Below are 15,607 nucleotides of genomic sequence, written 5' to 3'. Positions count from 1 at the left end.
CCAACTTCCACAGGGCACATAAAATATACTTAGGGTAACAATTAGGAAAAGCTGCATCCCTCTGTGATAAGTACTGTTTCCAATGAAAGACATCAAAATGGTCATTCTATATTTCTTGCCAAAAAAGCTTCACCATATACAATGACTCTTTCCAAACATGCCAAGAGGCCAAATAGTCCATCGCAATAGATTTTGCCTCTAAAACAGAGGTAAGTAAATCTAACAACTGGTTGTCCAAGCTTTCATTCATTGTTTTACAGCTGAGCATCCAATATGGCTTTTAATAAAGGGAGAACAAAATAACAGTTTGTACTTCACAGCTAAATCTCTGCTTCAGTTATGTCCTCATCAGGGCAACAGTAAAACTCTACGAAGCAGATCTGTCCATCTTCGTTCCTGATCATGTATTGCAGTGAGAGAAAGCCTCTGTTATCTGTTCGAATAGACACCTTGCAGGATAAAACTAGTGCTTTGGTTGATGGCTTGAGTAATGCAATCTTATATCTGTAAAGAAGTAGAAGGAAGACAAGATGAAGTAATGATACAAAATATTTGCGAATAGGTTGCTGCCAATTATCAGATACAAACTTATTGACAAAGATGAACTTACAGAAACAGCAATGTTTAAAAATGCTTGAAGTTTGAGAATTTAACGTTAAATCAACAAAGGCAACACCTTTTGAGTAAGATCTCTAAAATATTTAAGAGCACATAAAAAAAACCATCTTTATCAAAATAATGATGATAAGACAAACTGTCCCAGAGGAAACATGGTCTGTGTAGATCTATTGATAATCCTATCCAGATCTGTTAAAGATGCATTTTTATTGGTGGATATAGAACCGGGAATATGCCTGCTAAAAGCAGCATTGTGCAGTTACTTGTTATAATTGGGGAGCAGGGTAGAATTCACTCACTTCCTGGATTATGTGAGAATAAGGTTATGAGAATTGGCCCATGTGGTTACAGGTGACTATTATTATAATAGTGAACAAGGCAAAGGAACTAGAGAATTTATTTGTTGAAAATAATGAGCAATTTGGAAATAATTTCACTCAAATGCAATGTTTATGCAATTCCTTCTTCTGTGTGCATGTGTATTAGTATATAATTTTTTAGTTTATTTGTATATCTAAGATAAATTCTATTATAATCAATAAAAGTGTATTTGCCCCTCACACTACACCATCAACAGATTTGCTGACCTAGTTCCCTGAGTTGGGGTTAAATCCCTAATGACTGAGTACAATCAGCATGGTCAGAGGGCACTGTCAATTATCTATATTGACTTGAGATGTTTTCCCATGAGTGATCTGTCTTCAAGCAACAGTACAGTGGTATCTTGGTTTAAGAACAGTCCTGTTTATGAATGATTCGGTTTACGAACTCTGCAAAACCGGAAATAGTGTCGCAGTTTGCGAACTTTACCTCAGTTTAAGAACGGAATCTGAATGGAAAGGCACCAACGGCGGGAGGCCTCATTAGGGAAAGCACACCTCGGTTTAAGAACAGACTTCTGGAATGGATTAAGTTCGTAAACTGAGGCACCACTGTATAACCTTTCTGGCAGAGTACATGCAGCTTAGTTAATGCAACTAACCAACCATCATGTGATTGGTATTTGAACTTGAGTGGTAAGAACAGGACCATTCACACCAAATGGTTATTGTACGGGCTACTCCAGCTCACCTGTTTGTCTGGCTTTGGTTACAGTGAAAGGCTTCAATTAAGTCTGAATCTTTAGGGTAGTCTAGATGTGTGCTTCCAGCATTCCCAAAAGTGGAAAGTCTGAAAGAGAAAACGAGAAAAATGCATTTCAAACTCACAGTTAAGTTTGTGATAGATGTCAGGCAAGAACAAAGGTTTCCCAAATTAAAGTCAAATTCAAATCTCAAGACCATCCCTAGATCTCACATAAGACACGTGTCTTGTACCATGAAACTGTCAATCAATTTCGTCAGTACTGTCCATTCTAATGGACTGTTGCTTTTCAAATTCCCAGGAAGAAATCTTCCTCCCCCCTGCTACTCTGAGATCCTTTTCAGATGCCAGGCAATGTGAATGCATATGTGCTTAACCACTGAGCTATGGCTCTGCCCTAAAGAGGGATATATTTATGCCAGAAACTTTAAGTGCATTCGAAATCACAGTCACAATACATGTAGTCATTGACTATCAAATTAGGATAGTTATTCCTAGTACCTCAAATTAGACTTTTCTAGAGATACGGTAATCTGCAATACTTCGCTGGACATATCTAGTTCGGAAAATGCCTCTCGGAGCCCCTCTGACTGCAGGATGATCTTATTCACAACATTTGTGCTGCAGAAATCAAAATCGAGGATCTCTTCTGGTTCCTGAGTGTTGATTTTGCATACAGTCACCACACCACCGTCCTCCAGGAAAAGCGTCAAAGGGTAACCATAACCCCGATAGCACATCCGGAGGGCTGTCTGAGTGCCTGCGATGAGGAAAGAAAGGGTCTTTATTACAGTTATTCAATTTATTACCTGTCCATCTTGTCTACATAACCCATTGCGAGATCACATTCATCCGGTGCTATACCAGCTGCACTGGCTCCCGGTGGAGTACAGGATCAGGTTTAAGGTGCTGGTTTTAACCTTCAAAGCCCTATACGGCCTAGGACCCTCGTACCTACGGGACCGCCTCTCCTGGTATGCCCCACAGAGGAACTTACGGTCTTCAAACAAAAACACCTTGAAGGTCCCAGGCCACAGAGAGGTTAGGCTGGCCTCAACTAGAGCCAGGGCTTTTTCGGCTGCGGCTCCAACCTGGTGGAATGCTCTGTCACAAGAGACAAGGGCCCTGCAGGACTTGACATCTTTCCGTAGGGCTTGCAAGACAGAGCTGTTCCGCCAGGCCTTTGGTTAGGGCGCAGCCTGACTCCCTCCTTTGGCAACCTTTACAAAACTTTATGGTTGCCATCAATCTTGATTTTAATTAATTTTTATAATGTTTTTATAATGTTGCACTATTTTGGTGTTGTTAGCCGCCCTGAGCCCGGCTTCGGCTGGGGAGGGCGGGATATAAATAAAATTTATTATTATTATTATTATTATTATTATTATTATTATTATTAAAACACACACACACAGGCAATACCTGACAAAGAACTTGTCCCAAATATGGTCAAGCAGTCTAGAAGGACAGCTAGATTGATTCTGAACATCACAGATTCTTCTTGTACCGTAAATTCCTGGAAAACCCCTGCCTGTAAATTAGAAAGACAGAAAACTGAAGACAAAAAGATGAAACTGTTGCACTGTTACAAAATGCAACCCCTATCACTGAATTGAACTAAGCCTTGACAAACTGGCAACATGATGTGCCCTTTTAAATCAATTCAGTGTGGCAAGGCAAAAATTAAGGAGAGCTTTATATTATAAGAGTAGTAAGAAGCAAGCAGGCGATGCTAACTTGTAGAAGACATACATTGCCACATTGGGACAATGGCATGCTTTCAAATATTCTCGCACACAGAGAGAAATGTCTCTGAGAAATAACAGCAAGATTCTTTTAGTCTTTCATAATACTGTACTTCTTTCTCTTTTTGAAGTGTCATAAGTTATCTAACATGTTTATTTACTTCTTCCAGCAAAATTAAAGCCTATGTACAATAAAAAGAAAGAAACTGTTGCAATCTAACCTGAATAAAAGCATTGGCTTGCAGAGACTTGGCATTTTCCACTGTGACCTTGAGTCCATTTTCAGTTGCGAAGCAGGTGGCGTGATCTTTAAAATGAACAGCTTTCAGGATGGTGGAGAGGTTTCTGACATTGTCAAGACTTGCAACCAGCACATTCTGCTCTTCACCTTGGGTTTCCCCTTGGGTTGAAAGGGGCATGGCTGGGATCTGTCACCCACCCAATGCCTCCTCCTCCAAGGGCAGAAACAAGAACAAATCCCAAAGGAGACCTGCAGAATGCCAAATAACATTTTGAGTAAATTGAAAATACTTCTAATGAATGCAACTTAAATATCATTAAATAGCAACTGCATTAATATACTTGAGTAGGTTCTCTGTGCTGCACCAGAGAACACAACTGAATAATCCCTCAGTTTGACATTTGTGCTTGATAAGATCCAATTTTAGCTAAAAGTAACATATTTAAATCCAGACCTATTATGTCTCTGGCTTCAGTACAAGTGGAGGAACTAAACCACATCTTATCATGCTACTCTGCCTGACATTATTCTCTCTCTATCTTACTAAAGTTGTCTGTCTGCCTGTGATAAGATATTCAGTTGCTACTTTTTGAATAAACATTCACAAAATCTTTATTGGTAATATATAGCTAGATAAACTGAGGATCTTTACAATTTCATAACATGCAGATAAAAACATAGGTTGAGAAACCAGAGATAGGAGCTGAGAGAAGTCGGGGGAGGGAATGGGAGGGTGGGCATATATTTACGAGGGGAGGGGTGGGAAAAATGGGGGGAACAATGTGGATGATGTATTTTTGTTAAAATTATGGTGTTGAAATTCCTAATAAAAATATTATTTTAAAAAAACAGATATTCAGCTGCTACAAAAGCATTATTGCCCTTTAGATATCCTCAGGGTCTTCCCCATCCTCCCACCCAGCAAGCACAAAGATCCCCTTCCTCACCTCCCCGCAACGTCACACGCACTTAAGAGCAACACAGCAGGCAGAAACCCAACCGGTGCAATTTCTCCACGCGACAGGCAGAAACCCAACCGGTGCAGACTGCACTTGCACGTCCAGCAACGGCAACAACCGCGCCGCTAAACATACCTAACGAGGCGTAAACCGCCTTGTCCCGCCTCAAGAGACCGACCAATCGGCTATAGCTACGTAAGGTCCGACTGCTTTACGACACGTCGTGGCCACAGCTTCCGTTCTCAACTCGACCAATCGCTGGCAAGTGAAGTGTTGGTTGGATGCGACGCTATGTGTGAACGCCCACTTAAAAAAAAAAAAGGAACTCGGCATCAGCCATGGGCACAAGTCGGGGGATCCGTCTGCACACTGATATCTCTATAGGGAGAACCTTCCATCCTTTGCACCGTTGCAGTATAGAGATTGGAAACTGCAGAGTAGCACGCTTCATTATAGGGATATGACACGTCCTGACTCATTTAATTTTTGTAAACAAAGCGTAACAGCAAAAAAAGGAGTTTGTCTTGTTTCGTGCCTATTGGTATCAAGCAGCCGCCTTCACTGTACAGTGGTACCTCGGGTTAAGAACTTAATTCGTTCTGTTCTTAACCTGAAACTGTTCTTAACCTGAAGCACCATTTTGGCTGATGGGGCCTCCCGCAGCCGCCGCACGATTTCTCTTCTCATCCTGAAGCAAAGTTCTGAACCTGAAGCTTTATTTCTGGGTTAGCGGAGTCTGTAACCTGAAGCGTATGTAACCCGAGGTACCACTCTACTTGCTGGTTAGAGCTTGGTGCTGATAACGGCAAAGCTGCGAGTTTAATCCTGCATTGCAGGAGGTTGGACTTGGATGACTTGGGATCCGTTCCAGTTCTACAGTTGTTTGATTCTATTATTCCTGTTCTGACAAGTCCGGCCCAGATGCTTAGAAAACAGATTATTTTAACCTCTTTTAGTTATTTTAACTTCTGTGCGTTTTTATAGTAGGGCTGAGAATTTCCCCTCGGTTTTTACTGCTCTATCTTTTTTATATATAAGCCACTTTGAGGTGTGTCTTTTTTAACAATCAAGCGGTGTATAAATTCCACGAAACGAAATAAATAAAAAATAACTCTCAACCCGGAAGTGTGTTTCAAGCGGAGAAGTATCTCCTACTTCCGCTTCTCGGAAAATCCTAGAGAGGCTGGGGGAAGCCGACTTCCGGTTGGTACGACTTCCGGCGGCGCTTTGAGCGTGCGAAGATGGCTGCAGCCAAGAGGCAGCGTGGAGCTGGCAAGGGAGCCCCGGCAGAGCCGAGGAGGAAACGCGCCAAGAGAGCTCCGGGGGCAGAGGGCGAGGGCCAAGGCGCCTCCGCTGAGGCCACCCCGGGGCCGGATGAGCACGTCGTCCCGGCCCCGGTCTCGCAGGTGAGGAGAGTACGAGGGGGACAAGCGGGGCGCTGGGCTGCCGAGCCAGCAGAACCTTGACTTGGCCGCGCGGGGTGTGTGGCGGCTGTGCTCCTCGTGGAACAAAGGTGCCCTGAGCTAATAATAATAATAATAATAATAATTTATTTCTACCCTGCTTATCTGGCTGGGTTTCCCCAGCCACTCTGGGCAGCTTCCAACTAAAATACAATAACCTATTAAACATTAAAAACTTCCCTAAATAGGGCTTCCTTCAGATGTCTTCTAAAAGTTTGGTAGTAATTTTTCTCTTTGACATCTGATGGGAGGGCATTCCACAGGGTGGGTGCCACTACCGAGAAGGCCCTCTGCCTGGTTCCCTGTAACTTGGCTTCTTGTAGCGAGGGAACCGCCAGAAGGCCCTCGGAGCTGGATCTCAGCGTCCGGGCAAACAATGGAGGTGGAGACGCTCCTTCGGGTATACTGGACTGAGGCTGTTTAGGGCTTTAAAGGTCACCACCAACACTTTGAATTGTGCTCGGAAACGTACTGGAAGCCAATCTAAGTCTTTCAAGACCGGTGTTATGTGGTTTCGGCGGCCGCCCCCAGTCACCAGTCTAGCTGCAGCATTCTGGATTAGTTGTAGTTTCCAGGTCACCTTCAAAAATAGCCCCACATAGAGTGTATTGCAGTAGTCCAAGCGGGAGATAACCAGAGCATGCAGCATCTGGCGAGGCAGTCCGCGGGCAGATAGGGTCTCAGCCTGTGTACAGATGGAGCTGATAAACAGCTGCCCTGGACACCGAATTGACCTGTGCCTCCATGGACAGCTGTGAGTCCAGAATGACTCCCAGGCTGCACACCTGGTCCTTTAGGGGCACACTTACCCCATTCAGGACCAGGGGGTCCTCCACATCCACCCTCCTCCTGTCCCCCCAAAACAGTACTTCTGTCTTGTCAGGATTCAACCTCAATCTGTTAGCTGCCATCCATCCCCCTCCCGCTGCTTCTTAGATAACAGGGGGCTTTTTCCAGCCCAGCCCTGAGCGTGTTTGCTCATCAGTGAGCTCCACTGAGTTCCATGGGGCTTCGTTTCTGGACTGCTGCCTTCGTCAGTTTACCCATGAGATCTCCTTGCACACACACACACTTTGGTCGGTAGGACCGGGCAACATAATAATGTCACTTTGCAAACGGGGTCTTAAGTTCGCCGGTTCTTCAAGGACTTGGTTGTTCGGTACAGTGGCCTTCAAAACTCCCCGCATATTGAGATCCATGCAGGCGCATTCGCCGCACTCTGGCGCCTGTTTAAAACATTCCTGTTCAGACAAGGCTTAGCCAGATGCTTAGAAATGTTTTAGCGTTTAACTTTTGCATGTTTCTAAAACAGGCTTGTGAATTTTTCTCGATGAGTGGGGTATTTTTGGTTTTTTCAGTCAAGTGTATAAATTCTATGAAATGTTAAAACAGCTGTGGTGGTCAGCTTTTAGTAGTCTGTGCAATCCTGCGAATATCAAGTCATACAATATATAGACTTTTGAAACATATTGGGAATGTAATGAAGAAGAGTTTTCTGCGTTAAAATTGCTTTTGCCCAAAAATATCAACTTCACTGCTCCCATTTTATATACTAATAACTGCGGCTGTGACATCCCCGAAACTATCCAGAAAATTAATGATTGAGGTAATCTGTTGTTGTTTGTTTCCTTCTCATGAATACTTTTGTCTTTCAGGGCAAATGGAAAAACAAGGAGAGAGTTCTCATTTTCTCTTCCAGAGGAATCAATTTTAGGACAAGGCATCTCATGAAAGACTTAAGAACAATGATGCCCCATGCTAAAGCAGGTATTTTTTTAATTTTATCTGTCTTCTGTGTCTTGTTTTAAAAAGTTTGCTGTTTCTACTCATGTAGAACTGTCCAAATCTAAATAACAACAACGACCGGCTTATCAAAAACACTGGTATGTGAAGCAAAATGAATGTAATAATTATACTGTAGTTAAGCATTACTGTTTTCTAGCTGTGTAAAGTTTCTTACCTTAACATTTTTCTGTTGTAGTAAAAGTTGTGATAAGCAGCATATTGATACAGGTCCTCTTCAGCCTAAGTAGGTGCGTGCTGCTTTTCTTCCCAATCCAGCTGTTGGGAGTGCATATATCAAGCCACCTTCAAAAGCAGAATTGTATTGGTGATCTGCTGATAGGCAGATTATTTTTTTTAAGGCAAAATTTAGTACTCTGTGCATACAACCTTAGCTGCTGGATTGGGAAGATGAATCCTTGGGCCCAGTGCTTGTTTACATCTAGTGTCTTAGGTAGGGATACGTGTGCAGAACTCGGCTGGACTAGAGCAACTTTTATCAGTAATTTCAAAGAGTTCTAAGAAGTGTAGGTGAAATTACTTACCAGGATGTTTTTGCGATCATTACACATACATTGTTTAATTTCGTTTGTTTTCCAGACACCAAAATGGACAGGAAAGATAAGCTGTTTGTAATTAATGAGGTAAGTTATGATGCCCCTGTTTTGCCTAAGACTAACCATTATATATCCTGGCTCTGGAGATTTGAATCCAGCTATTAACCCAAAACTTGGTACCTCAGTGGCTGCTTTCTCAAGGTGTAACAGTAAATAATTTCATGTTTAGAACAGTGCAAGTGAACTGTATCTCCTTTGATTGACTCTCATGGCACTGTGCAGAAAGCGCTCCTGTTCAGGCATTACAGTAATCTGGAGGCAGAACACTGGAGCAGGGAGAGTGGGAATGACCCTGTTGGTTTATCCCCATTGCCCTCTATGAGTTGGAGGGAGACTGTCTGCAGTGAGGTGTCTTTTAATTGTGTATGCTCCTTGTGTTTATAGGGTTTTGCATTGTGCTGGAGGCCTCCACACCTATAAACAGCCTTCCTGCTGCAAGCGCCTTCCAACTCACAGCCGGCACAATTGTCCCTGCTCATGTGTTCAGTTTCCAAATTGCTATAACTATACTTAGGAAAAAGAAACTTTTGATTTACACTGGAAAAACTACAATGTTTCAGATTATGGAACTATTTTTTGTGCTTCATGCAGGTCTGTGAAATGAAAAATTGCAATAAATGCATATTTTTTGAAGCAAAGAAGAAGCAGGATCTTTATGTGTGGTGAGAAAAAATTTAAATCAGAATATATTTTCCCTGTGTGTTCTAATTTCTGACATCCGTAGATAAGTGCAAAGTGGATAGGTAGGAATATTCTCATCATTTGGGTTTCCAGGCCTCCATTCTTGAATGGGCTTCTGGAAACTATTTACTATTCTGTAAATTATAGGTTCTGTAAACTACTGGGGGGGGGTGGGAATGACAAATTATTAGGGAAAAATAATAACACAATCCACTTGTACCAGCAGTAGAAAATTGGCAAGACACACCCAGCCCCTTCTATCACTTTCTGTGTCCTCTGCTCTGTTCCATGCAACAGGTTAGATGCTGTTCTTTACCTTACAGGCAAAAGTTTGGATATGAACGAAAATCTCTGGTTTCCCAGTCTGGAGCACTCTCCTGTGACATTGTCAAGACCCAATAAACTCAGAGAAACTAGGCAGGGGCTTATCAGGGCACCTGGGGACAGTTCCCTCTTAACCAGATGAGTCCTTATTTGCAAGATTTTCAAGCTGTTCTTGCTGGATAGGAATTTTGTGTGTTACACCCCATTAACATCACTGATACTCAACCACTCTAATGTTTCAAGCATAACTTCAATTGGGGATTTCTTTCTTTCCCTCTTGTCTATTTCAGGCTTTCAAATGCCCCCCATGGACCATCAGCAAAGTTTCTAGTACAGAATAGTAAGTTCAAATATGTGATTGAATGTCTTTGATTGCTGTTGGTTTGTTTTTACTCCTTCCTGAATGACCCTACAAAGACACACATCTGGTCGTCTGTTGTAACCTGTGGTTAAAACATTAAAGACTGACCTGACTGACTGGCTAAATGTCTGGAAGATATTAATATTACAAACTGCAATCACTGCTGTTCTGTTTCTGTTTTAACACTTGAAAAAGTTTTTATTCTTGTTGAACGATAAAATCTTGACTTGACATAGCTCTACTTAATATCACTGCAGTTCACACGCTGGCCGAGCTGAAAATGACTGGGAATTGTTTGAGAGGCTCCCGGCCCATTCTGTCTTTTGATAAGGCGAGTATCAATCTCTTAGGATACCATATTACCTTCTGTTATCTTACAATCAATATTTTTTTTTTGCCGATTTCTAAAATACTGACTTTCTTCCCACAGACTTTCGACCAGGAGCCACATTATGCTGTGCTGAAAGAGCTGTTCATTCAGGTCAGTATATGGCAGTGTTTATAAGTCAATTCTCCCATTTTTAAAATAGCAGGTGCTTTTTTGCCATAGGATAGCATGATCCTCGTGCACCTTGATGTGGCAATGGCAACTTGTGGGTTCCTCAGATCGGTAGGTCATAGCCAACTGAGTTTGCTCAGAGTAAACCCATTGACATCAATGACTAACTTGGGGTTCATTGTTTTCATTGAGTCTGGTCTGAGGAGAACCGAGTTGGAATCAACCCAGCAGTGCTGAAACTCACTTGACAAAATGATAAGCCCTATCTCTCGAGCCAGTACACATTTCTTAGCTGGTGCTGTGGTTGAAGGGACTGTGGGTTTTGCATGTGAATGTTTTTTTGTTTTGTTCCAAGAGTAGTTGAAGAGAGATGGAGAGAAGCAGGGTGGCATTTATTTAAAATATTGTAAACCTCACTTTTAAGCCTGAAAGTCTCCTACAGCTACCGTATTTTTCGCTCTATAAGACGCACTTTCCGCCTCCTAAAAAGTAAGGTGAAATGTGTGTGTGTCTTATGGAGCGAATGCAGGCGGGAGGCTCTGCTCAGCGCTCCCTTTAAAGAGCTGCGTAGAGCGTGTGTGTGTGACTCTTGGGGGCTTTTCCCCAGGAGGGAGAAGGGCTGCCCCTCGGGGAAAAGCCCCCAAGAGCCGCACACACACCCTGTGCACTCTTTAAAGGGAGTGCGGCTCTTGGGGGAGCCTTAGCCGCGCGCAGCTTCTCGTGAGCAGGGGATGAAGGCTCCCCTTGCCCGAGAGAGGCTGTGCGCGGCTATCCCATAAGCCAGGACAGCACATCCCGCTGCGCAGCGATCCCGCTTGCTGTCCTGGCTTCTGGGATTCAGATTTTTTTTCCTTGTTTTCCTCTTCCAAAAACTAGGTTCGTCTTATGGTCTGGTGCGTCTTATAGAGCGAAAAATACGGTACTTAAAATATTAGTGGTAAGGCAGTGCCTGCCATTAGGTTTATGCAGGTGGCTCTCATACATTCTCATACACATAAAGACAAAATTGCAGAGTCAAAACACATTGGGGTGCAATGGGGGGATGGATTGCCAAAGTTTTTCCGGACACCCACCCCTTTTTTGTCCACTTTTTATTTTTTGGCGGACTAGTTAAATGTGCGTACGTTGCAAATCACCTGTAATCCATTTAGTGAATGACATTATTCAGTGTTTATCTCCCACAATCCTGATCTTTTGATAGAAAAGAGCTACAGGCTTCTAAGTTGTCACTCTTTAAATCTAACGCTGGCGCCAGCAGACAAACAGCACTAAGCTGATCACGGAAAATATACTTTTCAACGTGTTGGATAAATCTCTGCCTCCAGTTCTTCCAGTATTCATGTTTGTGCTTCAAGCTGAGCTGCATGCTAATCATTCACATTACTCTTTGGAAGACTTGGTCCATAAGTACAGTTCCAAAATGGAGGATTGGCACTTAAAAATAGTCCAGTTGACCAAGCTAGGTAGAAGTTTCACCTCCATTTCCACCAGCATGGTTCAGATATCTGCTCTGATTGATACTGTTTGCCCTTTCAGTGCCACTGCATTGCGATATAAGCATGTTGGTGCAAAGGCTGCAGCCATTCTGTGACAAAAACCAAGAATGACCAGATTACTGTATTTTCCGGCGTATAAGACGACCCCCCCAACTTTTCCAGTTAAAATATAGAGTTTGGGATATACTCGCCGTATAAGACCACCCCTCTTCCAACGCACACCAAATAATTTTTTTTAAAAACAGTCTCCAGTCCGGCTCGGAAATCCGCTCCACTTCCCAGTGGCTGGGGGCTTCTGGGGCCAGTTTTCAAGCGTATTTCTGCTTCATCTAGAGAGCTTGGGGTCCTCTGATTTAATTTGCTGTCGTTTTATCCTTTGTTGGGGAGTTGCTGCAGGAGCTGCTGCTGTAGCCGGCGTATAAGACGACCCCCGACTTTTGAGAAGATTTTCCTGGGTTAAAAAGTAGTCTTATATGCCAGAAAATACAGTACATATAATACAACACAGATGTAATCTATGAGAGCAGAGCACCTTACAGTCTGATTGTGTGGTAAACCAATTGTGTTAGCGCCACACAGAGTGAGCTATGCAGTGCTCACCCAGAATTGTGCTGAATCTTTTGATCATATGGATTGCTTTAAAAAGTTGTCGTTTTTCACCCTGCCAGATTTTTGGTACTCCTCTGTATCATCCCAAAAGCCAGCCTTTTGTAGATCACGTCTTCACATTCTCCATAACAGACAAGAGGATTTGGTTTCGAAATTACCAGGTAATTTACCTATGCTTTGCTCGTGAGATGATGTAATCAAAACACCCCTGGCCACCCCGCTGCCTGGGATCTATATGCAATGACTTAAACTGGAAAATGCTATGTGAACATTTTCTTGAACTCATTTTGCCTGGCACAAATTAGCATTTATATTTTTTAAAATATTCCTTAGTAAAGCAGATGAAGTGATATAACAGAGCAAAAACAGGTTTGCTAATGGCTTGTGTGACACAGCCTGTGTTGAGAATAAATATTAAGCTATGGTTGATCATTGTAGAAACAAACCTAGGTGAGGCACCTGCCTGCAAACAGGTTGGAATCTTTCAGTAAATATTTGACTAACTAGTTTGTCATTTTGTCCAAACTTGAAAAGACTGTGGTTAGTCCTAACAGTCGTTTTACTGAAACAAGCCAACCCTGGTTTATGAAGCGGCCTCCTTTCAATAAACTATTGTAAAGATAGGCATAGTTTGGAGTATGAATGTAACATTAAACCATGGCTCATCGGAAGCTTTTGATCTTGTTTTTAATCTCATAGTTACACTGGAAGAGAGAAGGAAGGAGCATGAAAATCTGAGGGTTTATTAGACTTGTTCGCATATTTAACCATAGCTGATTAGAATATACCTCTCTCCTAATATAAGACATTTTCAGATGGGTTTGCTAGTAACTTAGCTTGACACATAAAGGGTAATGGCCAAAACTCAAAATGCCAAATTTTCCTAGACCCAGATAATTTTCCACAGTGCAGAACTTGTGCATGTGGCAGGCACATTTTAGATCACTTGATTATGGATCACATTTAGCACTTTCACAAGTGCCTATTATTTCCCTTAAAGTTCTGAGAATCAATTTATCATTCAAGAGTTTAACTGCATGTCCTTGAGGCCGTAGAATGAAGAAACACACACTTAAGTCATGAGTGATATCTGGTCAGTAGTCGAAAGAGTGTTTAGGGGTTGTGGAAGGGCTTCAGTAGTCCACAGGCTACGTAGTAAGGAAGCTACACTCATCATGCCTCCCTTTTTATTTTCCATGGGCTCCTGTTGTTCAGTCCTACATGCGTGTTGGTTGTACTCAGACTGTTCCTACGAAGAGCAAAAGTTTACAGGTTTACAAAAAGGACACAATTCCATTCTGAAACAAAAAGAGGCAACCCTTATGTTTGTGCAAGCTGTGGCTTTAGTGGCAGCTAAGATGCTCTTACTTCCCACAAACAATCTCCATATTCTAGCCCATTTTTATTATCAGGGTCAGCTTAGGTTGATTCGATCCACTGGAGTGTCTGAGGACACAAAAGCCATTAAGCTGCTCTATGACACAGCTAGAGGGGATCTTGCACCAATATTGGGTATTTTAAGGTGCCTTTTAGGTGCCTGCGGCAGTTGTGCACCTGTATGGTAGAAAAAAGGGTTATTTTGCACTGAAATATCAAATGTTTCAACTCTGCAGATAATAGAAGATGGAGCCCTGGTAGAAATAGGGCCGCGCTTTGTCTTAAACCTTATCAAGATCTTCCAGGGCAGCTTTGGAGGACCAACCCTGTATGAAAATCCTCATTACCAGTCTCCAAATATGGTAATACTATTTTTAACACTCTAAAGCCTACACTCTTCAGTTGGCCGATTCCTCTGCTTACTGTGACAACGCTGTTAATGAGATCCTTTAGTAAAATGTTGTTAGTAACTCTCTCCACCCACAACAGTCCAATCCACTGGGTTCTCAGCAGTAGGCTTTAAATAACCACCCCACTAGTTAGTATTCTGTGACGACCTTTGGCCTCAGGCTTGTGTTTGCTCTGGAATACAAAGGCTGGCTTTCTATGATTCTAAGTCCAGGCAGTGGTTTCTAAGTTGTACGGCTAACTGGAGTTGCTGTTAATGTTCAGCAACCATTAATGCTAACCCATTAAAATATATTGGTTGCAGAATTGATATAGTGAGGGTCTGTGGTTTATGCTTTGCATATGGAAGGTGCCAGATTAAATTGTGGGCACGTCTGGGCAGGGCATGGGGGAAATCCTTTCCAAAACCTTGGAGAGCTGCTGTCAGTTAATGTACAGAGCTCTGAGCTTACATGGGCCAGTGGTCTAACAGCATCAGACAGCTTCCTCGTGGGTTTGGTCTCCTCTTGTAGCTCCAACACTTGTATTTTGGTGTAGCCATTCTAATTGTATTCTTCCGCTTCCAGCATCGCCGGGCAATAAGACTAGCCACAGCTGCTAAATTCAGAGAGAAACAACAATTGAAGGAGCTGCAGAAACTGAAGAAGAAGGAAGAGAAGCCGCTGATTCCTGAAGATCCAACAGAAGTTGTTTTTGAAACGCCAGCTGAGGAAAAGCCCGAGGAAATACAACTAGTGAAGCCGGAGCCTAAAATGAGCTTGAAGAAGAAAAAGAAAAACAAACTCCATCAGCGCTCAAGGAAGCTGAAGAGAAAACTTGGTGGAATTGGAGTCTAAAACATTTAAAAAGGGGACTCAATAATACAACCATTTAAACAGCTTTTACTACTTTTTTTGTAACCGGATTGTGTACAGTAACTTTATAAACAATGTCTGCACCATTGATTATGGGCTAGTTTTGTAATTTCTGATGGTGCCCTAAAACACTTAAAGAAAAGGTGATGTGTGGAGAAGGGTAGCTGTATCTCTGCGCTCGTTCAACAGGAACTCACTGACTGGGACAAACCAAATATCCACCTGGACCGGTTTTCTGAAAAAAGCTGCAGCCAAGTCAGAAGAACATTGTACATTAAGAAAACTTGAAGACATGCTCTTCTTTTGGTTAGATGCTTTTTAATGTTCTTGTGATAAAAGGCAACAGCAGAAAGGTAGTTCGAAGTACCTCTTACACTCTTCCAGCAGCCGGCTTGTGTGTCAGCCCACTGCTATTCTCCATTCGTGTCATATGCAGTAGTGTTGTGCAGAATCCTGTACCCATAGCCTATCAAGAAGGTAGTTTTTGGTG

General features: G+C 42.5%; 2 protein-coding genes and 1 long non-coding RNA gene across 4 annotated transcripts; 1 reads left to right on the top strand and 2 right to left on the bottom strand.

The window, feature by feature from the left end:
- Nucleotides 1–83: 83 nt before the first annotated feature.
- On the bottom strand, nt 84–4,766 carry RAD1 (RAD1 checkpoint DNA exonuclease). Of its 2 annotated transcripts, none has more exons than XM_081930001.1 (6): nt 4,635–4,766; nt 3,668–3,936; nt 3,124–3,232; nt 2,203–2,461; nt 1,690–1,788; nt 84–504 (listed from the first exon to the last, which is right to left on the bottom strand). In XM_081930001.1, the coding sequence occupies exons 2-6, from the start codon at nt 3,863–3,865 to the stop codon at nt 321–323; spliced, it is 849 nt and encodes a 282-aa protein (XP_081786127.1). In that variant the 5' UTR covers nt 3,866–3,936; nt 4,635–4,766; the 3' UTR covers nt 84–320. The 2 variants fall into 2 exon arrangements, with proteins under 2 accessions (XP_081786127.1, XP_081786128.1); XM_081930002.1 differs by having other exon boundaries at nt 4,657–4,676.
- Nucleotides 4,767–5,844: 1,078 nt separating this feature from the next.
- Nucleotides 5,845–15,207, top strand: BRIX1 (biogenesis of ribosomes BRX1). The gene is made up of 9 exons (XM_081929927.1): nt 5,845–6,052; nt 7,765–7,876; nt 8,492–8,535; nt 9,100–9,170; nt 9,804–9,853; nt 10,132–10,355; nt 12,538–12,639; nt 14,092–14,217; nt 14,830–15,207. The coding sequence occupies exons 1-9, from the start codon at nt 5,888–5,890 to the stop codon at nt 15,097–15,099; spliced, it is 1,164 nt and encodes a 387-aa protein (XP_081786053.1). The 5' UTR covers nt 5,845–5,887; the 3' UTR covers nt 15,100–15,207.
- LOC309380227 lies at nt 13,209–14,856 on the bottom strand. Its single transcript, XR_014172737.1, has 2 exons — nt 14,716–14,856; nt 13,209–13,727 (listed from the first exon to the last, which is right to left on the bottom strand). It is a non-coding gene; the product is annotated as an uncharacterized lncRNA (long non-coding RNA).
- Nucleotides 15,208–15,607: the final 400 nt, after the last annotated feature.

Source organism: Podarcis melisellensis, assembly GCF_964234715.1.
Source record: "Podarcis melisellensis genome assembly, chromosome: 11".
Taxonomy (NCBI): domain Eukaryota; kingdom Metazoa; phylum Chordata; class Lepidosauria; order Squamata; family Lacertidae; genus Podarcis; species Podarcis melisellensis.
This window is presented reverse-complemented; position numbering and strand designations above follow the sequence as displayed.

Coding starts and splice junctions, on each gene's coding strand:
- BRIX1 (XM_081929927.1), top strand. CDS start 5,888: ATGGCTGCAGCCAAGAGGCAGCGTGGAGCTGGCAAGGGAGCCCCGGCA. Junction 9,854..10,131: donor AAAGTTTCTAGTACAGAATA/GTAAGTTCAAAT, acceptor ATATCACTGCAG/TTCACACGCTGGCCGAGCTG. Junction 10,356..12,537: donor TGAAAGAGCTGTTCATTCAG/GTCAGTATATGG, acceptor TCACCCTGCCAG/ATTTTTGGTACTCCTCTGTA.
- RAD1 (XM_081930001.1), bottom strand. CDS start 3,865: ATGCCCCTTTCAACCCAAGGGGAAACCCAAGGTGAAGAGCAGAATGTG. Junction 3,233..3,667: donor AAGCCAATGCTTTTATTCAG/GTTAGATTGCAA, acceptor TCTAATTTACAG/GCAGGGGTTTTCCAGGAATT. Junction 1,789..2,202: donor CTAGAAAAGTCTAATTTGAG/GTACTAGGAATA, acceptor TTTCTCTTTCAG/ACTTTCCACTTTTGGGAATG.